We start from the raw sequence: 27,059 nt of genomic DNA on the forward strand, positions 1-27,059 counted from the left end.
AGTGTGTGTGTGTTTTGTTTTTTTCATGAGGAAGTCATACATCACTAACCATGGAAATACAAATATTATTTTGTGGTCGTCCTATTTCACAGGGTCCACTGCAGATAGCCTATAACTGGTTCGATTGTGCCTTAGAAACTAATCTGACTGGCTGAGAATTCTCTTGCCCTGTGAATCCATAAATCGTGATATTCCAAACCTAAACCTTCACTTGGTTGAAATGAAACTAAATCATAAATGTGTTCAATTTGGTTTTCCAAGTGTTACAAATTCTATTTTTTAGCTTCCTTCAAGTTTAAGCTGTAATTTAAAAGTTTTTTTTTGTTTTTCAGTTCCTTTTGTTTGCAAACATATCAGACACTAACTACTTTCGATTAGAACGGAAAATTATTGAGTATTTCCTGGTAAGGTCTGATTGGTCTGTGCTCTTTCTGCCTATGCCCTAGCAACAGTACGCCCCAAAGGCTGTAAAAAGCAACAGAAAGCCTGTTTCTCAGAAGTCAGCTGACTAAATTCTCTGGGAGTCACATGACCAAGGTTAAAGAGAAGTTGAAAAGACTGATGTTTACAAGGAAACTTTACAGATTATTTGTTTTCTCAAATGTAATTTCACTAGAAATGTGTCCCTCAGGGAATATTCTTTAGTGAAATTATACTTTATATTTATAACCATATATACCTAAACATGGCTGTTTTGACAGACTTGTTGAAGGTATTAGTCTTAAAAGTCTTGTAAAACAAATGTAGTTGGAATTCATTGTTTTGGCCTATCTTCAGTCAGTCATTCTAAAAAAAAATGTTACCTCTGCCAAAGGAGGAACAGGAAGAAATGTGCTTTTGTTAAATATATTCAAAGATATTGGCCAAACACTGAGGGCTGACTTTTGATCACAGTAATATGTCATGTCTATTTTTTGTAACATCTGTTTTTTTCCATCTATGTCTATCATGTCTAACACTGCGCCATAAAACACACCAATAAACCACAGAAGTATTTAAAGAATGTGTGCTCTTGCATTATTTCAAAGATTAAGAACAATGCAAAATCCTATAGTTTCAGTGATTTAAGGACATGCAGCCTCCCCTTTATAGTAAGGTCAAAGTTGTACACAGACTTCATTTAAAGTTTTTGATTTTTTTTTTTTTCTAAACACTTTTGGAATTTCATTGGAGAGACTTGGACAAGTTTATCTTAACGACAGTGGAAATCTCAGCATGGCGCCCTCTCCTGTTCAAACTTGTCCCTTGCAACTGTTACTGTTGTTTTCATTCACTGCATATGTATAGCATAGAAGTTTCAACAAATAGCACATGATATTTCAGTTTAATTAATTCACATGAGAACAATGTAATCCCAAACTAAAAAAAAAACTATGATTTATAGGAAACTAGTATCATTTTCAAATTAATATTAATTAACAGATAAACACACCTGTCGCCCACTAGCTGCCCAGGCTATGCACTGTGTGGGTCTGTCTGGAATGTGCCTTTGAGGTAGTTAAATCACTAGTTTTGTACCAAAGCTCCTTACTGCTGCTCTAAATATACAGATTTGGAAAGGTACTCCGTAAGAAATCAGTGACTACGGTCTGTTGACCTGTGTTGACCTTTCAATAAATCCTACAACACTGCCACAATTTGACACTTTTTGAGGTATGGTTTTATAGGCAGCTAGTTTTGGTACCATACTCAAATTAATTTTGATAGCATATGGTCATGTGAAGGACAGATAAACATCTCTGTCTTTCCCACTAGCCATCCAGGATATGCCATATGTAGTCCTGTGTTCCGGGCTGAAACACCCTGCAAAAATGGAAGAAAAGCTTTCACAGCATGACATTGCCAGCTATACTGCCAAAGACACCAGTGTGTTGGCAAGCTTCTATCAGTGTCAACTGGGCTGTTGGTGGTGTTTGCAAGGTTTTCGCATGCCTTTTAGGTAGTTAGCTTGCTAGTTTTGGAACAGAACTCCTTATTGCTGCTTTTAATAGAAGGAGCAAATTAGTAGAAACTTTAGAAAACTTAACATCAGCACAATACACTGACTTCTCTTTCAGGACATACATTCTAACAACTGCAGGAGACCAAGGCCAGAGGGATTAGGCCATGCAGGTAATTAAGTCTCCAGTTCACCAGGTCGGAGCTTTTGGATGTTCATCCAGGAATAGGACACCACGCACTTTACTGAATGGATCTCTGGCACACTTGAAAGAAAACACCCAATTGATACCGACCGTCGTCGTCGTCACGCCCACTGTGAACAGGAAACACAGGGCAGTCTAGATAATAGATATCATCAATAGTCTTCCTTTCTCTGGGTATTATAAACTGTCTCATGTAAGAACCAGTCTCTGCCACATGTGCCCAGCGCCACCGACGCAACAGGCGTCAGCGGAGGAGGGCTGAGAGCAAGCCGATTAAAGCACCTGTACAGTTACACACTATGTGAGTGCTCATCTACGGGCACCACAGCGAACGAGCAGGTATACACAGTCCAATCTTTACGCGGGGTGGTCGCAGAAGTGATCAGATGATTAATGGAGAAATTGCTGTTATAACAACAGAGCAACTGAGTGTATATGTTTATGGAGTTCAAGCGGTCACCATGGTTTAACACGGAGGAAACCAAATCGACGCTAAACGGCGCGTCGGGAAGCACACAAAACTTCTGGTCTTCACACAGGAGCTGCAGATTTTTTGGGAAACTAAGGATTTGTTTGTTGTAAGTAGTTCTGATTACTCTAATCACATTGGAAATGGATTACGATGGGCAACCTATAGCACCAAATGGGGATTCCAAAAAGTGCAGCAGAGGGAGATTATTCCCCCTCTGGCGCTCATCATCGCAGACATCAACGCGGGGTGAGGGTGCAGGAGAAGTGAGCAGGAGGCTGCTGTCTTTCGTGAACCCAAATCACCAACAGCCCTCAACACAACAAAACTTCAAAATGACAGACTCCATGGAAGGATCTCAGACTTCTACAGTAACAACTTCCACAACCAGATGTGGCTCGACAACTGCTTATGATTTAAAGTACCCGGGCGAAATGCCAAGAACTCCATCTCCAGGCATAGACGAACAGGATCAGGGCATGCATAGTAGGACTACCACCTTCCAAATGCGACTCAGTTCGATGCTCCTACCCGGAGTCAATAAATTCTCCCTACGAATGTTTGGTAGCGCTAAAGGAGTGGCCGCGGAGCAACAGCGGGTAAAATCTTACAACGTGTGGATAATTCACCCATACAGCGACTTCAGGTAATTCAGAGGGCAGAGGTCATGAGGTATGAGAAAACAAAGGCAAAGAATAAATTACACTCAGTCTACTCACAATCTGGAGAAGGAGTTTCATGGTCAAAATGAATGCACAGCAGATAAGAAATCATTTAAATGACTTGCAGAACACCTCTGTATGTTTATATTTAACCACAATCTTATTTATAGAGAATTTGAAAGTGCAACTTAATCCTATACCAAGGTTACATGGTACATTGATTTGGCCTATGTTTTATTGAGAAGTACACTAGTGAGTCCTGAACCTTCTCTTAATATATGAAAATTATATCCGCATGAGATGGCAAATCACGGGAATTTATTTAAATACTATGATGAATATGAAGATTCTATTCAAGTCTAAAGTCACATCAGTCGCAATACTTTCAATATCCTGTGGTAACTGACACATTTTTTAAGTTTTAGCTGACATTCATTTTTAAAGTATATATGTAGCTATATGTAGTTCATTTGTCAACACATTTTTGACAAGGGCATTGATGCTCACCATCAACAAATCTGATGTATCATGACAATATCATGTCACAGATTTTCTGTGGTTAGGAAAGTGCTTGGTTCAACATATCCCTTATGTCTCAGAACAACTAGCATGTTCACAGGTAAACCATTTTCACCGAGGCAACAACATGTCCCTCTTTTCATGTATTGTTGCAGTTGAAAAAACACAAAAAAATAAGGGACCTTTTCATTGTGTGCATATACTGATAGATAGTATGCACACAAAGCTGTTAGATATAAAGCTCTGTTCACGGTTACAAGTTCAGTAATTCCGTACATAAATTAGATCTTTAAACTATTTGATGGGCACTCATCTGTTTTCTCCAACAAGGGATGTCTCCTTGGGTTAATGTAAATATTGTGTCCACAGAACCCAGTTATTGATTTGGGTTCAGTTGGGTGTCCAAATATAATAAGGTGTGTGTGTGTAGGGGGTGGGGGTGGAGGTGCCCTGGAGTATTTGGTTACCAGTTTCCTCTTTCACACTCTAAAGTTACCATTTATCAGGGCTGTTGCTATCAGTGCAGGCTACTATCAGGCCCTACATTGGTAAAAGCCATCTAATTTCAGAAGTGCCAAGTGAGATTGAGTACTGTGGCTGGTGTCAGTACACAAGCTGTATTGTGAACTAAGTGGATGAGAGGATTGTGTTTGTGTGTATCAGGACAGATGACCTGGATTAGTGGACTTTGTGAGTCATTATGTCTGGGCAATCCATGAAAGAATGGCTGTTAAACTCTTATGATATTCGTTTTTTAAAAAGAGCATGTAAAGCGCATCATGAAACGTTGAATTCACTTTTTTTTTACATGGTTTCATATATCTTAACACTAGTCCTGGTTCAAGTCCAAACCATGAAGTAAATCAAAGCATGAAACCTGCCCAGTATAGCTGTCTGCTTGTCAGACAAGAGACCAGTGTTTCACTGGCTGTCTGCTTGTCAGGCAAGAGACCAGTGCTTCACACAGGTTGTGATTATTTTTATTACATTTTTTTTTAATTACACTTATTACATCAAGAAACCCCAAATAGAAAATTGAGAAGTTATGTTCTTAAAACAGACCATGATATTAGATAGAAGCATATTGTGCCAAACTCATTTATTCCTTTTTATGAAATATTTTTAAAACTCTACACTGAAACAAATTACTGTGGATTTATCGTCACCCAGGTAGATCTTTGAAATTCTTCTGATATTTATTTTAAGTCATATCGCATTGTGGTGTCATACCAACCACAGGATGTCTGGTTTAGTTAGACCTGGGGTGGACTCAGAATGGGTCACTGTTCACAGTTCAACTGTCTAAAGTAACTGTAGGAAAGAAAATACAATGGGAAGAAGCACACTCTGTTTCTGCCTGTCTATCATACACACACACACACACACACACACACACACACACACACACACAAATACATCTACATTACATCTGTTCATAAGAGTTCACGGTCGAATTCTCCCTTCTTGTCAGGGTGTCATTTTTAATTATGAACAAAATTTGAATGAAAAATGTACAGTTATGGAAGCAAATTGTGTTGTGTGTATTGAACAGCAAATTCAAATTTCAAAATGGATTGTCCTGTCATCAGTGCAAGTTAAATAATTTGTCTTTCACTAAAAGTCACAAGGCTGTGCATAAAAGGCTCTCCTAATGTACTATATGAAGATCAGGTCAGTACAGAGTACTACAGCATTGAGAGTGCCTACAATACATTAATAATGAATGGTCCTTAGACTCAAGACAGAATATTCTGTTTCAGAAATGTGGTCGTCCAGAATTTACAATCAGCCAGCCTTGCTGGGCTGCCCTGACCTACTCTCAGTAATGCAATGAGCTGTGATGTCAGGGTTGTGGTCTTTGGCTTGAACATTACACCCAGACAGTGTGTGAGGGTTGCCAGATTCCAAAAGAGACATTCCCCTACTGTGATATAGATTTTAAGGGAATTTTCTCTTTAGAAACATTTTAATTTACCTGTGTGAACACTATCCCTTTTTTCAAAAGTTGTCGATAGTAATACATTAATTTGTGGAGTCTGGAGTTGTATCTAAGGGGTTTAACCCCACTTGCTGGGATTATTCTGCCATATATTTGTAACACATTTCAGTACATAGCTGTTTTCTAAAGTGGGTGAGATCTAGACTAGATGAGAAATAATCTCTGGCTGGGTGGCTTCTACTGGTGGCTTGTCTTACTTTTTTCCCGACAATGTCCTGCAATCTAATAGGTTCTACTGGGACCTGGTTATGCTGTTCCTGATGATGGGAAACCTGATCATCCTGCCATGGGGCATCACCTTCTTCGAGGACCAGAACACGGCACCGTGGATCACATTTAATGTGGCCTCAGATACACTTTTCCTTCTGGACCTGATCTTCAACTTCCGCACAGGTGTGCTGGAAGGTGATGGTGCTCAGATCATCTTGGACCCACAGGTAAAATCTTACTCTTGAAATCTACTCTACTAAAGTAAAGGATTTTTGCAGCTTCTGTACTACTCTGAAAATTCTGCACATGTATTTTGAGTAGGACAACATTAGGCTTAAGCTGTATGCTTTTTGAACAGAGTAGTTTATGGGTGATTATGTACAGGAATTGGATAAATATTAAACAAGACATGTGGGCCCTCAGGTGATCCGTAGTCGGTACCTGCATGGCTGGTTCCTAGTGGACTTCATTTCCTCCATTCCAGTGGACTACGTCTTTCGGCTGGTGGATCTGAGGGCCCGGATGGAGTCAGCGGAGGTGTACCGCACCGCACGGGCGCTGCGCATCGTCCGCTTCACTAAAATCCTGAGCTTGCTGCGCCTTCTCAGGCTCTCCAGACTCATCCGCTACATCCACCAGTGGGAGGAGGTGAGAAAGGAGGAGCGCAGGAGGGAAGGGAGGGAAAAGATAAGGGAAGGATGGAGGAGGACAGAGAGGTCAAGGACAAATGAAGACTCATCTGGTACATGCACAAATGAGAGGAAGTGGGGGTGGAGGAGGAAAGAAAGGAAGAGCTTAGGTAAAGGATAGAGGCATAAAAAGATCACGTATTAGTCCTGGAGGACAGAGAGAGAGAGACAGAGATGAAATAATCTGTGACCTTGGTCTCTGCCTGTGTGCCGTCCAGATGTTCCATATGACCTATGACCTTGCGAGTGCGGTGGTGCAGATAGTGAACCTGATTGGCATGATGATGTTGCTGTGTCACTGGGATGGCTGCCTGCAGTTCATCGTGCCCATGATGCAGGACTTCCCGCCTGATTGCTGGGTCACCAAAAACAACATGGTGGTGAGTTGGACAGCTGCGTGGTTGTCTGTATATGTGAGTGCATTAGTTGCAGCCATGAAAGCACTTTCACTTTTTCATCTCTCTCCTGTCCTTCCATCACTCAGAATGCCAGTTGGCAGCTACAGTACTCCTATGCCTTCTTCATGTCTATGAGCCACATGTTGTGCATCGGGTACGGGGCACAGGCACCGGAATCTTTGACAGATGTCTGGCTGACCATGATCAGCATGATCATTGGCGCTACCTGTTATGCCATGTTTCTGGGCACTGCTACCAACCTGATTCAATCTCTGGACTCTTCCCGTCGACAGTACCAGGAGAAGGTGAGGCTGCACAAACAAACTGTGACATCTTGGAAAATGTACTGACATGATTAAACACTCACAGTTAAGCCCTGAATAACAATCTAGAGTAACAATGCCAGGTTTAATCAAGACACACAACCTGTACTACTGTATAAAGCTGTCAGGAAATAAGAAGCGGGACAATTTTGTGTGCATGTCTACAGCTTGCTGCTAGGTTCTGAGGCATCTACCCAAACGAATGAATCAGCAGTAACCCATGCCACCTCAGCATGGCATGATCAAATCTACTTATCGAGTTATCAAAGGGATTAATCCATTTGCTTAAACACACACGCGTGCATAGAGATTATTTCCCTGTGATATTAGCTCAACATGAATATTTAAGATGATGTTTTGTGTTTTTCTCTTAGTATAAGCAGGTGGAACAGTACATGTCATTCCACAAGCTTCCCGCTGACCTGCGACAGAAGATACACGAGTACTATGAGCATCGCTTCCAGGGCAAAATGTTCGATGAGGACAGCATCTTAGGAGAGCTCAATGATCCACTCAAAGAGGTCTTTCACATGCATTTAAATTGGCTTAACTATCATTGCATTTTAATCTGTAACATTATGCTTATCTCCTGGAGAAGCTCAACTCTGCCTTTAAATTTTGTCTCCCTTTTCTAATACATTTTAGCTTTGTTAACCTTTATTTTCTTTCCTTGTATTACTGCACTTCTATCCTACTTCTTCTCCTGTAATCAGTGCTGCCTGCATTTTATCTGTCCATCTGCCAGTGTTATTTGTGTCTTGTCTATGTGACTGGGTTGTCATTGCCATGCACCAGCTGTCCTCTCATCTCATTCGTGTCCTTTTGTCCATGTCTGTCCATGTCCACAGGAGATAAAGGGCTTCAACTGCCGTGAGTTGGTGGCCAACATGCCATTCTTCGCTAACATTGACCCCCATTTCGTGACTGTGGTGCTGACCAAATTGTGCTTTGAGGTGTTTCTCCCATATGACGTCATCATACGGGAAGGAACGCTAGGCTGCAAGATGTACTTCATACAACACGGCTGTGTCAATGTTATAACCAGTGACAAGAAGGAGAAGCAGCTCAGTGATGGCTCATACTTTGGGGGTATGCTCCATTTTTGGTGGATCTAAAGTTTGGTGACTTGCATTGAGCTTTGTTCTTTAGTTCTTATTCTCATTATGACTGCCGTTATAGCTTACATTTTTTTTCCCACCGATTTTTGGTTGACGAAATCACATACTTAGACTTCACCAATCCACACGCAACTTTGTGTGATTGTAGCCCAACATGGTTGATAATGAATATAAGATCTGTGTCCCTAGGTTGGCGAGTCCCTTCATGAAGTGGGGTAGGCTCTGAAGGAGTTGGAAATATCAGAATCAATGGGTCAGAGCTTATAATGATTGACCATATTTAATGATCCAAGCTGCAGTTGGCACATTTAAAAATCTCAAGAACCGCTTAAGCTAAAATGTTGAAATTTGGTATGCTTAAATTTGGAATACCCTTTCCTGCTTAAAAAGTCTGGTTAATTAACATTTTGTAGTCTACTTTGTTGTATTGTGGTTATACCTAAATATCTGTCTAAGGAAACTGCATTTTTTTTCAAATAAAATATCAGATTTGGATGCGTTGTTGATGCTGCACTTGTGTAGATTATGTCTCTGTAATATTTAATCATGCCTGGCAGTAAAACTGAAAAAAAACCGTCTTTCTATTCTATTATATTCCAAATATTCTTTCTAAATTCTATCCTATACAATCATAACTCTACTTCTCTCTCTCTCTTTCTCTCTCTCCTCCCATCCAGAGATCTGTTTATTGACTCGTGGACGCCGCACGGCCAGTGTGAATGCAGAAACATACTGCCGCCTCTACTCCCTGAGTGTGGACAGCTTCAACGAGGTCCTGGAGGAGCATCCATTGTTACGCAGAGCTTTTGAGAGCATTGCTATGGAGCGCATTGACCGCCCAGACATTTCTATCCTTCCACCAGGAGAGAGAGACATTAAGACAGAGAAGGAGAGTGAGGGAGAGGATGAAAGCATGCAGTGATGGAGACAAGCAAGGAAGAACTACCACTGTGTGGGTGGGGCAAGGTCCCTTCAATGAAACTTGTCTTCTAGCACACCTAAACCATGGTCGGCTCAACCTCAACATTAGGTTTGAATTGTACACAACACACCTGTATTTAGTTGCTAATCAATATATGCCCTATACTGAAACTGAGACCTGCCTTTGATGACAAGAAATGAACAAGAGAGTTTATTTGCATACAATGCAGATGTCTTCCTCCTCATTGACTGTTCTGGACTGAATCGCTGTGATTATTGGAAATTGGAAAAGCCAGTCCATCACAGACACAGACTTTTCAGTATATACATTTTTCAGTGGACTTTAAATGAATGCTACAACTGTGTATTATTTTATTATTATTTCTTGCAAGATTTAAACACCATCCACAGTCTCTCACTAGGAAATCAGGCTGGTCACAGTGACCTCTACTCACAAATAGACTTAAAAACAATTGCTTTTGTCTTCCAGTTTTTCTCTTACAAGAGACATTTTATTATAGCTGCATTTCGTGTAACAGGAAGAAAACAATACACATTATCATATAAGGCACCTGTCACTTCTTAGAACTCAATTGTGATACCCAAGTTCCATGTTTAAAAAAGTCCTAAATGAAGTTACTAGATCATACAGGACATTTTAAATACTTTCTGAAAATTGACATTAGGGCAGTGTGCATATAACTGGACTGAACAGGCATGTATCCTACGTCACTGTGTTGGGCTTAAATAGTATCTGCATCTGATGTGTAGGCCTAGAGTAGGGTGACCAGCTTTCTGAAATGAAAATCTGGGACATTTCCAGTTTGGCAGTCAATATGTCACTAAAATATCCACTGTTTTTATCTCTGAAATAAAAAAAGAGGGACAGTTCCGGTTTCATGTATTTTGACCATGATAATGTTGGAATATTTTTGCATGAAATGAATAAGGAATGGATTTACAGAATACCCATTGATTTATGTGAGAGGGGGTTAGTATTAAACCGTTGGAATTTGAAATAAGAGGGCATTACCTTACGTTGACCCAAGGGAAATAATGGGTGTGGTATCAGATACAGTATCGCCTTCTGATTTGAGTGGGGTCAGATGGGAGGTCAAACCTAATTGGCTGTAGGGGTCAACCAAACAGGGCATAGGTGGGAGGTGTTAGGTAACCTTTTAACCCTCCTATTATGTTTGGGGTCAATTTGACCCCATTCAATGTTTAACGTCTCTAAATAAATGTTTGACATCATTTTTTTTGCTTCATATTTAATGACTTTTCCTAATTTAATGGGGACAACTGGGTAAAGACAAAATTAACATGATGATATGTTTTCAATGTCCTGTACACATACTTTACGCATAGGTGTTGTTTGGGGTCAATTTGACCCCAGGCTGTTTTAATTGTATAAAATATACAAGAAATATCAACTTTTTTCATCACATTGTTACTTTTCTTGATAAAAGAAATAGTTTTTTACTCCAAATGTTATAGATAGCAACAATATGTACTTAGAAATAATATGAAGCCATAAAAACACCAGAAGGATATCTCTTTCCAATTTTAGGTCAATCAGTGAGATTTTATGGGGATCTGCATATTTCTCCATAGTTGCGTAACATGTATTCTGGATGTATAAAGAGTATTGTATTGTTTTATTTTTAAGGGCTATTTAGGTAGTCAACAAACAAACCTAAAGTACCTGACACAAAAACTTAGGTAAAAAAAAAGAATTATAATAATTTTTTGGAGGTTTAAATTGCTGGGGTGAAATTGACCCCAAGCATAATAGATGTGGGTAAAATTTGAACATAATAGGAGGGTTAAGTATATTGGCACGAGTATATTTGGCAGATCAATTTTTGGTATTCATCTCTTTATTGTGGCTTAAAATTCTACAATAAATCTGTGGAGAACTTTATATCCTGCTTTCGAATCGCTGATCGAGGATTCCATGGGAATGCAATAGACGCGACAATAACTATTGAATTGTAACTATGCTGATCGAATTGGGTGTTAACTAAGTAACTTTGTAAACCATGTCAGAAAATCATACAGTAGCCTAGCATGGTGAATGACAGTGGGCTAGCTCCAGTTCTGGAGAGACAGAAACGGCTATTCTCAACACATTGGTGGTTGAAAAAGGGAAGCAGTGAACAAAACTGGTGCAAATTCCAAGGTGAATAAAGAGCACATCAGGTTGTATGGAAGAGATGTTGTCTCAAAGGCATTAATAAGTAGCCAATACTGGGACAAAAAAAATGCATGCCTTTCATCAACAAAACACCAATAAAAAAGCCTGAAAGAAAAGGAATTTAAGACGTCCTCAGACTACCCAGACATAGGCCCTTAAAGATGATAGTGATGCTGATAACAGTCAGGAATAATGGTCTAAGTGTAATGTGGATAGGCTTTATTTGCAGTCTATTTGATAGAGCTTGAAGTAAGATTTGAAGGGACGTTATTCCCTTAACCTTATCTTGATGGACAAACAGACAGTTATCCAATCCCCTTATTTAATGCAGATTAGCATTAGTCATGAGAAGGGTGGAACCTGAGAACGCTTCTGTAACAAAATGCATGACCCCCCTTCACAACACGGCTCGTCACACCAATCGGACTAGTTCCCGGTCGCGAAAGGATCACTTCCGCTACTCGTTTTGTAAGCACAGATTTCTGAGTCCGACACGATTTAAGGATTCAGAACCACAGTAAGAATTAATTTACTCTTGTAACTTATGTCGTATTACTTCTTGACCTTTCTGTCTGATAACCATTGCTACATGCCGCAGAGGCAGTGTGTTACTGTACAGTCTAGAATGTGCAGCTAGATAGCTAATGATATCTTGTCATCCAAAGTCGCCTTCCATGAAAGTGAATATGGAGGTCACCGCTCCATGTTTTTAAGTTAGATCAGAAGTTGTTGTCGGTGGCGAATTTAACATTACGACCTGTTGCACTCTGATATTTGAATGCCTGTATAAATATAAGGGCATTGGACTATTAATGTACTTCACGTTTGTTCGGCATTTTGTAAGAGGGTAACTTGTATCACTGTGTTAGCTAGTTGCGCTAGCATAGGTGACAGCTTGACATTACATTGGTGTTCGACGATGGCTATTGTATAAATATTATGGCATTGGACTATTAATGTGCTTCACGTTTGTTTGGCATTTTGTAAGAGGGTAACTTGTATCACTGTGTTAGCTAGTTGCGCTAAAATAGGTGACAGCTTGACATTACATTGGTGTTCGACGATGGCTAATGTAAAATAAAGTGATCCATTTACGTTTTCATGTAACTGACTTTCATGTTACAGCCTGTGTTAACTTCAGTTGTGCATACAGACATTATGTATGATGCACGGTCTGAAGAGGGGTTCCAGTGGTTATGCAAACTGATTTCCGTAGGACAGTGGTATTTAAACATGTTTGGGATTAAAGTAAGACTATGCAACAATTTGACACTTTTTGAGGTATGGTTTTACAGGCAACTAGTTTTGGTACCATCCTCAAATTCAGTTTGATAGCATATGCTCATGTGAAGGACAGATGAACACCTTTGTCTTCCCCACTAGCCATCCAGGATATGCCCTACGTAGTTCTGTGTACCGGGCCGGAACACCCTGCAAAAATGGAAGAAAGCTTTCACACGCATGACATTGCCAGCTATACTGCCAAAAGACACCAGTTAGTGTGTTGGCAAGCTTCTATCAGTGTCAGCTTGGATGTTGGTGGATTTTGCAAGGTTTTTGTATGCCTTTTAGGTAGTTAGCTTACTAGTTTTGGAACCGAACTCCGTATTGCTGCTTTAAGAGACGGTGGTAATGTCGTGCGATAATGCATGTGTGTCTGTCAGTAATAGATGGTATAACTGAGAATTCTTATAGTTGGTAGGATTTTTTCTAGGATAAGCTGTTGAATATTGCCACGTTATGTAGCTGTGTTATCAAACAGCTTTTGCTGATGTAAGTGGAAATGTATATTTTTCTCGAAATGCCTTAAATTTAACTTCAACCTAATACCTCAAAGGCACTTTTTGTTTACAATTGTTTGTTATTTTGTAAATGTTGGTTACTTTAGGTTAGAATGCTGACTTTGTCTCGCGTGCTGGTCAGTGGTGCTGTGCGCGCTCCAGCTGCTGCAGCTGCTGGCAGTCAGTGCGCAGCAACAACCATCACGCGTTTCAACAGTACCGCCGCTCAACAGGTAAATAGGGAACATGATGTCTGTGTCTCTGTAAAGCCTCAGGTAAAAAAAGCCAAAAAAGATGTTATCAGCAGGAACAAATGATTTTGAATGTAGTTCAACATAACCACATGACTGCTCTGTGCAATACGTACTTAACCCCAACCAATAGCACAAGGAATTTAAAATGTTTCACTGTGTATAACTTAAAACACATAGTAGACCACTTAAGAAACATATATAGGGAAAAAGCAACACACACTTATTTTACACACTCTCAAACCAAAAATGGCTGAAATGTTTGTTTTGCCCTGGCAGCTGAGCAAAATTGGCTTGAGCAAGATTACTATGACTGCCCATTTGTACCTGGTTGCAACCTGTTTCTCTTTGTTCAGGAAACACCTAAGAAGACAAAGTTCGGCCCTTTGGCTGACCAAGACAGAATCTTCACCAATTTGTATGGCAGACACGACTGGAGGTAGGGTTCTTAAGCACATCATGGCATGTGCACCAGCATTACCACAAACAAGTCAGCAACAAGATTATGATGCGTAAATGTAGATTTAAACTCACAGTAGGAGGTATTGTAATGTGCACACTTATCCCCACAGGCTTTTTAAAACCAGTCTTATTAAATGTAAAATCTGTCACAACTGACTGGTTTTAATTGGGGGGACAAAAGATTATCTTGTGAAATTCCACTGTCATGACCCACTCCTTATTACATTTGACTGTGATATTGTTCCCAGGCTGAAGGGAGCACTGAGTCGTGGCGACTGGTACAAGACTAAAGAAATCCTGCTGAAGGGGGTGGACTGGATCCTCAATGAGGTCAAGACCTCTGGGCTCCGGGGCCGAGGAGGTGCAGGCTTCCCCACTGGTATGAAATGGGGCTTCATGAACAAACCCAGCGATGGCAGGTCTGTAGCTCCGGATCTCCTGATCACATGAACAGATGCATATCAAATGCAATTCAGATTTGTGTACCAACCCCTCATACTTATGCACTTATTCTATAGGTGGGTGTGTGAGTTTCTGGACAGAAACTCACACACCCACCTAAACTGATCCATTACACACACACTCACACACACACGCACTCTTATATGTTTTGAAACGTTCTCCTTCTCTTGCTTCTACTTTATCCTTCAGGCCTAAGTACCTGGTGGTGAATGCTGATGAAGGCGAGCCTGGCACCTGCAAAGACAGGGAGATCATGCGCCACGACCCCCACAAGCTGGTGGAGGGCTGCCTGGTGGCTGGCAGGGCCATGGGTGCCCGCGCTGCCTACATCTACATCCGCGGAGAGTTCTACAACGAGTCCTCCAACCTGCAGGTGAGGAAGATGAGATACTACCTGCTAAGACAACTATAATGCCATTTGTTTATATCTAACAGTATGTCAAAATCCTGCTTGTGGTTTGTTGTCTATGCTGCACTGCGTTTCTTTACAATTCTGTAAATTCTTTGCAATTAATTGCTGAGGTAAATTCTTTATTTTCTTTCTTCACTCTTTTTCGTCCATCCCCTGTTGGGTTTGTTCTGTACAGGTGGCTATCAACGAGGCCTATGCTGCTGGTCTGATTGGCAAGAACGCTTGTGGCTCCGACTATGACTTTGACGTGTATGTGATGCGCGGTGCTGGCGCCTACATCTGTGGAGAAGAGACCGCTCTCATCGAGTCCATTGAGGGCAAACAGGGCAAGCCCCGCTTAAAGCCTCCCTTCCCTGCTGACGTAGGTAAGAACTACAACAGTACTGTGATGGCCCTGCTCAGCGCCCTCAGCAATATATGCTTTACATATAGAATTGAGGCCCTGGGGTAGGTTAATTATGAAAAGATGAATCACCGTCATGTTATGAGATGTGTACCCTTTCTCTTGTGGCAGGTGTGTTTGGTTGCCCAACAACTGTCGCCAACGTAGAAACCGTGGCGGTGGCACCCACCATTTGCCGTCGTGGTGGCTCATGGTTTGTAGGCATGGGTCGTGAGAGGAATTCTGGGACGAAGCTTTTTAATATCTCTGGACATGTGAACACCCCTTGCACAGTGGAGGAGGAGATGTCCATCCCACTGAAGGAGCTTATTGAGAGGCATGCAGGTACTGGGTTCTGCCACTACCTACTTGGAATTAGAATATTTTTATATATATTTATATTTTATATTTAGGAGCTCTAACTAACCCTATGCATATATAACTAACCCTATGCATTTTCTTTGCTGTAGTGATGGTACACCAAACTGAAGTACTCTGCTGACATTGCAGCATAAGTGTAGTTTATTTCACTCCTGTATGAAAAGTGAGCACACCAGGTCATTCTCACAACTGATCAGGCTACCTAGTGCTAAAGTGCAAATGTTAATTAGCTGAGAATAATGGAACAGGCCTTAACATTTACAGATCATAAGGTTTTTTTTGTGGCAGTCCTGAGTCTTACATAGCGCTGATGATTAGCAGTTTTGCAAAATCTTGTGATTTTATTGATAATGACTTGACACATGCAGGCAACCACCGGTGTCAGGTGGTACCATGTCCTTGCAGTGGGTAGATGAGCAAGCTGCATAGTGCATATAGATTTGTGATTTTGTGTATTTGTTTGTTCATTGGCTCACTCACTCCTTCCCTCCTGTAGGTGGCGTGCGTGGGGGATGGGATAACCTGCTGTGTGTGATTCCCGGTGGCTCGTCTACTCCCCTTATTCCCCGTCATGTCTGTGATGATGTACTCATGGACTTTGACGGCCTGCTCCAGGCTCAGACTGGCCTGGGCACAGCAGCCCTCATTGTCATGGACAAGTCTGTGAGTGTCCGTCTCATTGATTGGACACACACACACACACACACACACACACACATACTGATCCTGCACTTACTGTTTGTGTTCACCTGATATGTTAGTCTTGACTGAACCAAAGTCGTCTACTTAATCACTGACCTCATAAACACTACAGGTTCATATACATTATAGACACATAGGTTTCAACAGCATCAGAACATGAAGTCATCTTTTACTTTGAAGTTTTCTTTTTATAACCGTCTGTGTTCTTATGGCTTGTTTTCCTTTGTGACAACAGACGGATGTGATTAGAGCCATCGCCCGTCTGATTGAGTTCTACAAGCATGAGAGCTGTGGCCAGTGTACGCCTTGCAGAGAGGGTAAGATCATTATTGTGCCTGTCAAAGAATGAGGTGTGTGTGTGTGTGTGTGTGTGTGTGTGTGTGTGTGTGTGTGTGTGTGTGTGTGTGTGTGTGTGTGTGTGTGTGTTGGAGGACATCAATCATACGTGAAGATACATTTTACATGTGCTCACCACAGTCTGGCTTTTCCTTTCAAGTAATTCATTCTGTACATCCTTATGTCTATTTGAGATATAACTTTCATAACATGCTTTACTGTCTATCCCCCATTGTACAGGTGTAGACTGGATGAATAACATGATGTGGAGGTTTGTGAAGGGCGATGCCCGTGAGGCAGAGATCGATATGATCTGGGAAATCAGCAAGCAAATTGAGGGTCACACCATCTGTGCTCTGGGCGATGGTGCTGCCTGGCCTGTGCAGGTACTATGGGATGTTTTAGATAGAAAAAACTCAAATTGATCTCATCATGCATGCAAGTGATATTTTGGCTAAAGATAGATTCCTGAAATATAGCACAAACTAAAACTCTAATAGTGGAGCACAAGCACAAAGTTCCTACCACCACCAACACCTGTGTACACACACACACACACACACACACACACACACACACACACTTATATGTTTTGAAACGTTCTCCCAAAAAAATATCATTATTTTTTTTTATTTATTATTTAAATTATAATCTCTCTCCGTCTCTTTCTCACCAGGGATTGATCCGTCACTTCCGCCCTGTTATGGAGAGCCGCATCACAGAATTTAAACAGAAGCAGCAGGCCAGGGCTTAAACCTCATCACGAATAGATACGTGTGGAAGCACATCTTACCATTAATGTTATTTAAGTGCATTTCATGTCCCACCTCTGTAACCCACCGTGCTGCCTGCATTTTTTCGCCTTGTCTGTTCAAAGAACCTTAAATGTAGATTTAGATGCTCGGATCATGGGCAATGACCTCATCATGCCAACCCATTATGATATCACTCAAAGCCTTTGACTCTTTCATGATTATGTAAGTAAATAAATAAATCAATGAATGAGTTGAACTGATCCTGTGTCTATTTAAAACATACTGTATGTTTTTAAAGATATGAAATTCTTCTACAATTCATAAATCCTGTTGAAAAAAGTCTTGTTTTGTGTGTCCAGTGATTTCAATGTCTGGTCCGGGTCAAGGATGGATTGCATCGGTGCACTGGCCACCGTGGGACAGATTTGTTTAAATTAGGTGACATTTTTCTGTCTCTGTAACAGTGATCATGATGATGTAACATCATGTTTTGGTTTCATGCTCCAAACCGGTCTACCTGAAGAATGTGGTTAATGACATATATTTTATCACCAGATCATATATATTTTTTATCTATTAAGATAATGTGCCTAAATTATTCTGACTTTTGAACTGTATATTAAATGTTGGTTAATTGAAACATTTGCCTGTTTAACAAGTGGCTGAAAAAACCTTGGAAGCATCTTTGAAGCATCTCACTGATTCACATGGATTTCCTACAGTTTGGGATGTAAAAATAATGTTAAAGTAATTAAATGAGGTTATTACTTTTGTGTGATTGCTGTGCTGTGGCTGGTCTACAGTGGTGTATAGTAACGAAATAGAAATACTTCGTTACTGTACTTAAGTCGTTTTTTTGGATATCTGTACTTTACTTTACTACTTTTATTTCTGTTTACTTTTACTTTTACTTCGCTACATTTTGCAAAGAAAACGGATACTTTTACTCCGATACATTTCCCCTGAAACCTTCGTTACTCGTTACAAAATCAAATCATCTTTAGAAAAAAAAAAGAATCATGAGAGTGACGAGACCAACGTCGGGGACTGTGGTAGAACACAGATTGCAAGCAGGTTTGGCGAATCAGTGGTCCTAGCGCACGTTAATGCGTTATTGACCGTTACCATGGAAACACCAATGAGCATGAACCACACAGGCCAAAGTTAACATTGAGCGGTGGGGCACGTTCAGATGTGCCCCACGAAATCTGCCTGGCAACTAGACTGGAATAATGCGAAAACCGCGAGACCTGTACCCCGTGACTAAGAGAAAAAAAACATACAGTCAGATCAAAATCAGACAGATCAATGCCAGTAACGTTACTGCTAGTTAGCTATCGCTAGTTTTCGAGTATTTGGGAATTGTTTCAATTCAGCCTACAATGAATAATGTAGACTAGTTGTTGAGGGTGCAATTTAGTACATTGTCGTTGGAAGATAAATTCGAAATTAAACGTTTGGGGCCACACAAAAGGATTAAGACATTCACAAGAAACACGATGGGACAGCAGAGACTGAACGTGACTCTCCATACTTTCCATTGAAAACCCGTTTGTTCATGGACTGGTGGATTTTAACAGCAAAGTCATCGAGAGGTTTGCTTAAGCAAAGAACCACCGCGCCAACTTCCTATTTAAGTGATCTGCATTGGTGAGTCAAACTTTTTTTTTTTCTGAGCTGATGGATGTATCAATGCAATCTGCAAGGACATCGTCTTTTTACAAAGTTTTGTTCATTTAGCAGCATGTTTTGCTGCTGTTATTTGTTTAAGTTGTGCCTTTCGCTTCATATTGTATGCCACACGTGTGCCACAAGCTTAATAAATTAGTCAAGTTATTTGAGCTATGTGTCTGTCTAATATTTTTATTTTGTTGCAATCATTTTACTTTAATGCTGTATTATAGGCAACATCTTTGTGTTGCGCTGAAGCATGTGAAATGTATTTGAAATAGGATTTCTGCTCCTTGCTGGCACTCAAAATGCAGCCCATAACATATCTTACTGGTCTACTGCTTATAAACAGCTACCTCTAGTTTTTTGACTGTGACATGAAGTCATACAAAATTGCCCCACCAGAAATTTCAGGCTAAAATCGCCACTGCTCCAGATCAAGGCAAAATGGACTGCAATATGCAGTGGAAGGATATATCCAAAATATTAAGATCAACAACGAAGGGGGCACAACAATAATCGAAGCAAAAGCACACAGGTCTCAATCAAAAAATTAGAAACCCCACAACCTCTTCATTAAATGCCACCAGCACAACCTTGTAGATTAGTCATGTTCTTTCACCGCTGGGTAAGATCTGTATATAATATTTCAAGCTAGCTAATAACCTACAAAGATTCTTTATTCTTATTCTTTATTCCATCTCTGGCGAAGTATCTAGCTAGTTAGCTTGGATAGTGTCAATCTACACTACAGTAACGTAGCAGTGTGGAGCAAAATAGTAACGTTATTGTTCAAGGGATGTGTGTGCATGTTGCTGAAAGTATTTCACAGTTACTGTACAGATAACTTGCTTGTAAAACTGATGATCCTGATGTAATGCTATGGCTTTATATCAGATCGCCAGGTTATTGCTCTCAGGTTGTGCCATATGCATACATTGGGATACTCAGGAGCCCATTCACAAAATGTTACAAAGATTAAAATTTTAAAAATTCATAATGGCTTTTTGGGACGTTTTGTTTGAAGATGAACAAAACATTTTTCAGTTTCAAGTAATGACTGGGTTGTTACTTTCGGTGCTGCTTTAGTATTGCCTATTGAGTTCAAATAAGGCCCAGTTTGTATGCTCATTCTAGTCGGAATAAACTTCATAATTTTCAAAATTCTGACCCTTTGCTTTTTTATGAACAGCATTTACTTGTACTTTTACTTTCAATACTTAAGTACATTTAATATCAGAAAATTACTTTTGATACTTAAGTACAGTAAAGATCAGATACTTTAAGACTTTTACTCAAGTAGTATTCTAAAAGGTTACTTTTACTTGAGTAATTTTCCAGGAAGGTATCTTTACTTTTACTCAAGTATGGCTTTTGGGTACTTTATACACCACTGCTGGTCTACATAACACACAAAACCTGTAATTTTTTTGAGCGGGCCTGCGCCAAATCGGTTCTCACGTCACGTGTCAGGGGTGCACGTTCAGAGTGTGCTTAATTTCATTGGACGCTTGAAAGGTAAGCAGGCAGCGACTGGTATTTTGTTTACTAAATCTATGGTCCGTTTCAAATTTTTATATATTAATGTTAAGAGAATGATAGAAACATGAACTGTTAAGTGTTTTATCTTGTATTAGCTGAAGATTATGAGGAATACGAAACTCTCATTTTGAAATACCCATCGCTCATCATGTTTGGAATCAATCACTTGTTTTGTTCGTCCTGTTACTAGATAATGGTTAGCTAATAGAGGACGACGTTAGCTATCTGAAGTTTTAATGCAGACAAAATGTAAGCTAACGTTAGCTGTTTTTGATATCTCTGTGCTGTGTGATAGCCACCCAACTGGCCATTTCAGTTACTTTACACAGACCACTGTATTTGGACAGGATACAAATGCACCAGGGTAGATAACGTTAACTGAATCGCTAGGCACAAAGGACTTATTAGCTTCCAGCAGTCGGTTATTACAAGCTAGCATTGCCTAGCCCGTGTTTACTCTAGTGACCATGCAGAAAGCTAGCTAACCAGCATTCCAAAATCCTTCTAATGTTGATTCACAAGTTTCAATTGCAGAAACTTTTCCATGTAGCTGATTGCTAACCAATGTAAATGTGAAATATTTTATTTTGTAACGCAATAATGCCTCCTAGTGCTCGTCAGCAGAGAGAGCGAAATACATACATCGTAGCTAACATTAGCATTGCGCAGGCGAAACAAACGTCAACTTCAGCGTCGTCGTGGTTTGAAGGACTTGCAGTGCTTTTGCAAGAGCCTGGGCATGTTGAGTATGCAATTTCGAAATACACATGTGCGTCATATTTTTGGTTGAGGTCTCAGTTGTTTTGCAACTGCAAAGTAGCTATCGAGCACTACCTTAATGTTACTGAAGAGGCTTGGAATGATCAATAGTTACTTTATCCATTTAGCTAGCTAGTCGGTTTTAGAATAATGTGTCTACTCATAACTGTAACTCCTTACATTGCATTCTTTAAACACATCAAACGTGGTACTGGTGGTGTGTGGTATCCACAATGTACTCAAACACTGCCCTAATGAAACTCCCGCCCTCTACTTTTAGTCCCATTGGGCCAGTGATCGAATGGCCTCGGACGTGAAAATGGAGCTTGATATGTCGAACCTGGATCAGGTTGTGGTAGGAGAGAGTGTGGTTACCCCTGTGGCAGTGGCAGTGGCAGTGCCAAATCCAGCCATAAACCAACCCTGTAAGCAATTACTACATGAACAACTTCTGTGCAGCCACTAAAACTTAATTGAATGTGCTCTGTAGACGTTACAATTGAGACACTTTTCATAGTCTTTTCAATACATGGCCTCTCATTTTTTGTCTCTATTTTGCATCCTTTTCTAGATCAACATGACAGCCTCCAGTGTTTTCAGTGCTTCATCACTTTCTGTAACCCTAAAGCTAAGGAGAGACACATGAGGAAGAGCCACAGAGAGGAGTACAAACAGCAGCTCCAACAGGTGACCAGCACTCCCAGAGGACAATAGAATTAAATTCTAATAAAACAATTAGCCTGATTGACTGAAATGACATTTAAATACTTCATAGATTTTGCTATGGGTCGTGGTGTGTGTTGTGCCTGTGAGTTGTGTATATTGTATAAGCTACTGGATGTCCTAAAATTTCCCTCGGGATTAATTAAGTATCCATCTATCAATCTATCTGATCATTTGTATTCATTCCTTCCTTCAGACGGACACACTCTTCACCTGTTATGTGTGTGATCGCACCTTCCCTTCCTCAGAGGAGCTGACACAGCACCAAGCCACCCACAGCACAGAGGACAAGCCCTTTCGCTGCCCCCACTGTCAGGGCAGCTTTGCCACCTTTTCTGAGGTGAGGTGAACCAGCCGATGTCCAATCTGCATGTGTGACATGCTAGTCCATCACCATGAGATTACTTTTAAGTGTATTGTAATGGGACGCACTCTTTGTCATCACAAGAGCTGCACAATGTTCATAGTGTTAGTGGCTGATTACAGAGCTCAACGTAGTTTCAGAGAATTACTTTATATTTTTTTCTAACAGTTATCAAAATGTGTAACCAGTATGGTAAACTATTCCAAAAACAGGTATTGCTCAGAGCATCTTTAAAGCTCATTCCTTGACATTTCCTCACTCCTTCCACCCCCCGGTCAAGATGCCGTTCTCACTTGTTCTTTCCCCTCCAGCTTACAGACCACCGCCGCAACCTGTGCTCTGAGCGCCACTGTGTTTGTAAGGATTGTGGTATGCTATTCCGTGGCCCGGCTAAACTGCGCACGCATCGCCTGACCCGACACCCTGCCCCGGATGCACCGCCACCCGATGACGGCTTCACCCACCGTTGCCCCAAGTGCCAGCAAGGCTTTGAGACAGAGGCTGAACTCTTGCAACACCAGGAGGAACATGCAGGCGATGAGCACTGCAACGGCAAGCCCCCTCCACGCAAGCGTGGCAGACCCCCCAAGCAGCAGCAGGAACCGGTTCCTGAGGCGGAGAATGGAGAGAAGAAAGAGGCAGAGGAGGTGTTGGTGACGCACCCGTCAGAAGGTGGAGAGAATTCGGCAGAAGTAGGTACCGCCAAACGTCGGGGGCGGCCTCCGAAGCAGCAACAGCAGCAGAAGCCGGAGTTGAAGATCCCTTGCCCCATGGAAGAGTGCAAGACAGTGTGCAGCAGTGTGGCACAGCTCCGCGCCCACAAGAAGGAAGCACACGCACGACCACCCCCACCACGGAAGGCCCATGCCTGCAGTGAGTGCGAGGAGAGCTACGGACGCGCCGAGCAGCTGCAGGCCCACATGGCACGTGCCCATGGGTCCAACCGGCACACCTGCCCCACCTGTGGCAAAAGCTTTGGTCGAGAGAGCAACCTGAAGGCCCACCAGCAGATCCACAGTGAGGGTGAAGGGGGAGACGAAGGCAAGGGGTAGATGGCAACACAGGCATGAACAGTGATCTGGGTTAATGGGTTTTAAAATAGGGTGAGATTGACAGAGTATAGGGATTGAATAGGATGGGATTGGATGAACATCACAGTGTTGCCATTAAGCCCGACTTGGAGCAGACGAGTTTGAATAGGTTCTAGAAGTCATTTTAAAGTTGTTTTATTAATGTTTAATAATTGTTCAATAATTATGGGTTACTGTAAATACAAACGTATACATCATCTGTACATACAAATATCAATTGTTAAAATCAAATCACAGCTTTCATTATTTTGCTACTTTGTTTTATATACCAGGTCCATTCTGCTGATTTAATGTGGTTTGGTATGTTTAAAACATAGTTAGAAGTTTGGTTTGCCTTTGAACGGGAGTTTGAACAAGAGGTTTTCATTGGTGCTTCAGATTATGCATAGGGTGTGTTCAGAGTACATCTGACCTCTCCTTCATGATAGTAGGTCTATTTAGAGGAATGAACATTTCAACTGGGTCACTTTTATAGTTTTTTTTCTACATTTTAAATGGGAAAGAGATGATTGTTTGGTTTTCAAATAACACATCGTGATTGTGATGAAGTGTCCTTTTCTGTTCAGAAACTGATGTACTGAAATTAAAATTCATATTACAACTTCACTTCCTTTGACTCCTGTTATCTGTTGTGTTTTGTGGAACATAAATCAATACTAATTTACTGAAAATAACATTTCTCTATTTTGCAGATAACGTTATGATTGAACTAAACTTTGATGCAAGGTGGTTCAAAACTAAGGGGATGTTCCAGGATGCAGTTCTTGAAAAATCCTTAAACGTTTTTTAAAAGAAAACCTTTCAAAACGTACTTAATTTCTACTAGCCTACTACAAATAGTTATACTATGCTACTGGTGCTGTTGCTACTATTACCACTATACAACACTTACCAGACTGATCATAATGCTATCTTGGGTCTTCTTTAAGAATAAATGATTAAATAATTCTTAATCTCGGCAAATTATTTTTTAGGACTTCTAATACCATCTCCATCTTAAAAGTTGTGAATTTACCAACTGGCAAAGTATATGCCCATATTCAGGCAATTCAATCAATGAGTCAATGAGAGACAGAAACTCGCTTTCCCATGGTGCTTTGCGCGCGGACTGTCTCGCGCCTTTCCATCTTGTTTCACCCACCCCGATCCACTTCTCCAGCGCAGTTGTTGTGGTAGTTAATAATGGCGGCAGTGGGAGGTGGATTGTCAGCCTCTGCTGTACTTACTGGCATTAACACTTCAACCACAGCTCGCTGTCGCTTTCCAGCTCGACCATGCACATCTCGCAGTCAAGTGCGATCAGAAAAGCGTTTGCGAATTGGTCGGCTGGAGACTGGAAATGGAAAGACTGCCTCAAAGGGCCCGAGGCCCGTCAACATTGGACTTACGTTGCAAGAGGACCCGTCACTAGTGCGCTTACTTCGGATTGCAGAGAAACACAAGCGCAAGAGAGAGGCGGGTTTCGACTCAAGCGGGAGTGAGGAGGTTGGTTGCTAAAGGCTTGCTAACTATCCAGCTATATAGAGTTGTATCATTAAGAGATCTTTTTGGTTTGGAAGAACGTCTGAAATGAACGTTAGACAATGTCGGCTGCGTAATGCTACAGCGCTTTAGCTGTGTAATATAATCTAGTTCTGAAACACTCATGTCATTTTCCAAATATTGTAGCTAACGTTAGCTTGCATAAAGCTAGTGAGTTTTAGTTTCTGAAAGCTTGCTAGCATGTCCTCAGCGGCCGCAACGTTGGCGTTACGTTTGCATTAGTGCTGGTAGTGGGAAGTAAGTTAGAAGTTTTACGACCTTTGTTAAAATACCATTTTGTGAGATGTGTGTGTGCCTCAGCCATTGGCTGATATACACTGGCGGGGCATTTGCGCGCTGTTAATACTGACAAACGTTAATGGTACCCGTTACCAGCATTGAGGCGAGCATCACCTTCTATCGTAGACGGCTAACGATGTGTTCGGTCGGTCATACTTATGATGTATTGTTTTGTCAGTGTGGTATAACCCGGCTATGCCGTTACTGTTCAGTTAACTTGTGCAGGTTGTGTCTGCATTGCCACGTCCTTTACTATTTATTACTGCTTGTTCCGCATAAATTGTCAGGAAACTTTTCAGGAGATGGAGGAGGACACGACAGCTTGGCCGTAACGTAGGTTGCATGCATAGATGCAGACTACCCGCGTGCAAAGCTTGGCAACATTACCTGTCGCGCGCTAATACACGTTAATAAGTTACGGAGTTAGCTCGACAACATTAGCTAGTTAGCTTGCATGCTACGTGACACCAGAGAAGTTGACGATACCTCATTTGACGGGATGTGAAACGTTATGTCACGAGCCCACGCTATCTGTACATGGCTTACTTTTGCATATATGGAATTCATATAGCCAACTTGGCAATAACGTTACATATATTAGTTTAGAAATCCTAGAAGGGACGTTATTAAACTGTTAGTTTAACGTTAGCTTGCCAAGTTGCATTTCCAGAGTGCACACAAAGCCTAACCTAACTCAATAATTTGGCTTCTAGTTTGGCACTCTATTATTACTTTAACACTGTAGTAAAATGTGATGTCTTTGTTGGTCATCTGAAGAGCAGAGGTTAAGTTAATGTAACGTTAGCTACGTGTTTTCCTTAACTGTAAACGCGAGTTCTGACCTGGTTTATGTTAACTGTGAGCTGGATGCGAAAGGCACGAGAGGTAACGTTTGTTCACTTTTAGACAAATGTAGCTTTGGTTTACGTTTACTCCATTAGTTTGACTCATTACTGGGCACCGATTTACTTCTGAATACTCACTTTCACTGTTCTCACGGTGTACTTCCCTGCCCTGTTATCGATGAAAGATGAATCCTGTGAGGATGCGCCTCTCCATGGATGACACCTGCTATGTTGATCACTTGATGTAATGTTAACTTGTATGCACAGCATTTGTATCTCGAACAAATAAACCACTACTGCGTTCTTGCTTTTGAACTGTAATTCGTGGCTTGCATGTATGACCCATACCTTTAGAAAATCCAAGTGAAGAAACAGGGGCCCAGTCAGTATGACTTTTGGTAACAGTTGGTTCTGTCCATTGAGCCTCTGACCTGAGATGCTGCGCTGTACAGTGTGACATCAGTATTTAGGCTATGAATGGACTGATGCAACAACACAGACTGAGCTGAAATATATACTTGTTAAGAGCTTACGTCTGTTGCTTGCTCATAGAAGAGTCCTCTCTACTCCTAGTTGCAAAAAATGTTACTTCTGACTGGCCTGTAGTTTTGTTTGTCAGATGCTTTTCTTGTCAGTAGTCTTCCTTCTTTGCTCGTAGTATTTATCAGAA

General features: G+C 41.1%; 4 protein-coding genes across 13 annotated transcripts in view; all 4 read left to right on the forward strand.

Moving 5' to 3' along the window:
• The first annotated feature begins 2,250 nt into the window (after window positions 1-2,250).
• Window positions 2,251-10,343, forward strand: hcn3 (hyperpolarization activated cyclic nucleotide-gated potassium channel 3). 2 transcript variants are annotated; one of them, XM_031586732.2, is made up of 9 exons: window positions 2,251-3,259; window positions 6,023-6,230; window positions 6,427-6,651; window positions 6,911-7,072; window positions 7,177-7,395; window positions 7,788-7,934; window positions 8,262-8,502; window positions 8,721-8,784; window positions 9,209-9,344. In XM_031586732.2, the coding sequence occupies exons 1-8, from the start codon at window positions 2,757-2,759 to the stop codon at window positions 8,738-8,740; spliced, it is 1,725 nt and encodes a 574-aa protein (XP_031442592.1). In that variant the 5' UTR covers window positions 2,251-2,756; the 3' UTR covers window positions 8,741-8,784; window positions 9,209-9,344. The 2 variants fall into 2 exon arrangements, with proteins under 2 accessions (XP_031442592.1, XP_031442591.1); XM_031586731.2 differs by lacking the exon at window positions 8,721-8,784 and having other exon boundaries at window positions 2,254-3,259; window positions 9,209-10,343.
• Window positions 10,344-12,059: 1,716 nt separating this feature from the next.
• Window positions 12,060-17,829, forward strand: ndufv1 (NADH:ubiquinone oxidoreductase core subunit V1). Of its 2 annotated transcripts, none has more exons than XM_012829539.3 (11): window positions 12,060-12,166; window positions 13,538-13,663; window positions 14,038-14,120; window positions 14,392-14,562; window positions 14,795-14,978; window positions 15,193-15,382; window positions 15,532-15,744; window positions 16,277-16,443; window positions 16,718-16,799; window positions 17,059-17,204; window positions 17,495-17,829. In XM_012829539.3, exons 2-11 carry the CDS (start codon window positions 13,544-13,546, stop codon window positions 17,570-17,572), a joined length of 1,434 nt encoding a protein of 477 aa, XP_012684993.1. In that variant the 5' UTR covers window positions 12,060-12,166; window positions 13,538-13,543; the 3' UTR covers window positions 17,573-17,829. The 2 variants fall into 2 exon arrangements, with proteins under 2 accessions (XP_012684993.1, XP_031442596.1); XM_031586736.2 differs by having other exon boundaries at window positions 12,062-12,166; window positions 13,528-13,663.
• A 2,828-nt stretch (window positions 17,830-20,657) lies between these two features.
• LOC105902058 (zinc finger and SCAN domain-containing protein 10-like) lies at window positions 20,658-24,329 on the forward strand. Of its 2 annotated transcripts, none has more exons than XM_012829580.2 (5): window positions 20,658-20,762; window positions 21,826-21,970; window positions 22,117-22,232; window positions 22,465-22,608; window positions 22,944-24,329. In XM_012829580.2, the coding sequence occupies exons 2-5, from the start codon at window positions 21,847-21,849 to the stop codon at window positions 23,682-23,684; spliced, it is 1,125 nt and encodes a 374-aa protein (XP_012685034.1). In that variant the 5' UTR covers window positions 20,658-20,762; window positions 21,826-21,846; the 3' UTR covers window positions 23,685-24,329. The 2 variants fall into 2 exon arrangements, with proteins under 2 accessions (XP_012685034.1, XP_031442598.1); XM_031586738.2 differs by lacking the exon at window positions 20,658-20,762 and adding an exon at window positions 21,053-21,555.
• A 499-nt stretch (window positions 24,330-24,828) lies between these two features.
• kmt2ba (lysine (K)-specific methyltransferase 2Ba) overlaps window positions 24,829-27,059 on the forward strand; it is a 36,957-nt gene continuing 34,726 nt past the window's right edge. For 4 of the 7 annotated variants that reach the window (XM_031586719.2, XM_031586714.2, XM_031586717.2 and 1 more), the window contains exon 1: window positions 24,830-25,208. In XM_031586719.2, coding sequence (XP_031442579.1) covers window positions 24,906-25,208 — 303 coding nt within the window. In that variant the 5' untranslated portion in view covers window positions 24,830-24,905. Of the gene's footprint in view, window positions 25,209-27,059 lie in introns of all 7 variants that reach the window. The other 3 variants (XM_031586713.2, XM_031586715.2, XM_031586716.2) reach the window with 1 other exon arrangement.

This window comes from Clupea harengus, chromosome 19 (assembly GCF_900700415.2).
Source record: "Clupea harengus chromosome 19, Ch_v2.0.2, whole genome shotgun sequence".
NCBI classification, from domain to species: Eukaryota; Metazoa; Chordata; class Actinopteri; order Clupeiformes; family Clupeidae; genus Clupea; species Clupea harengus.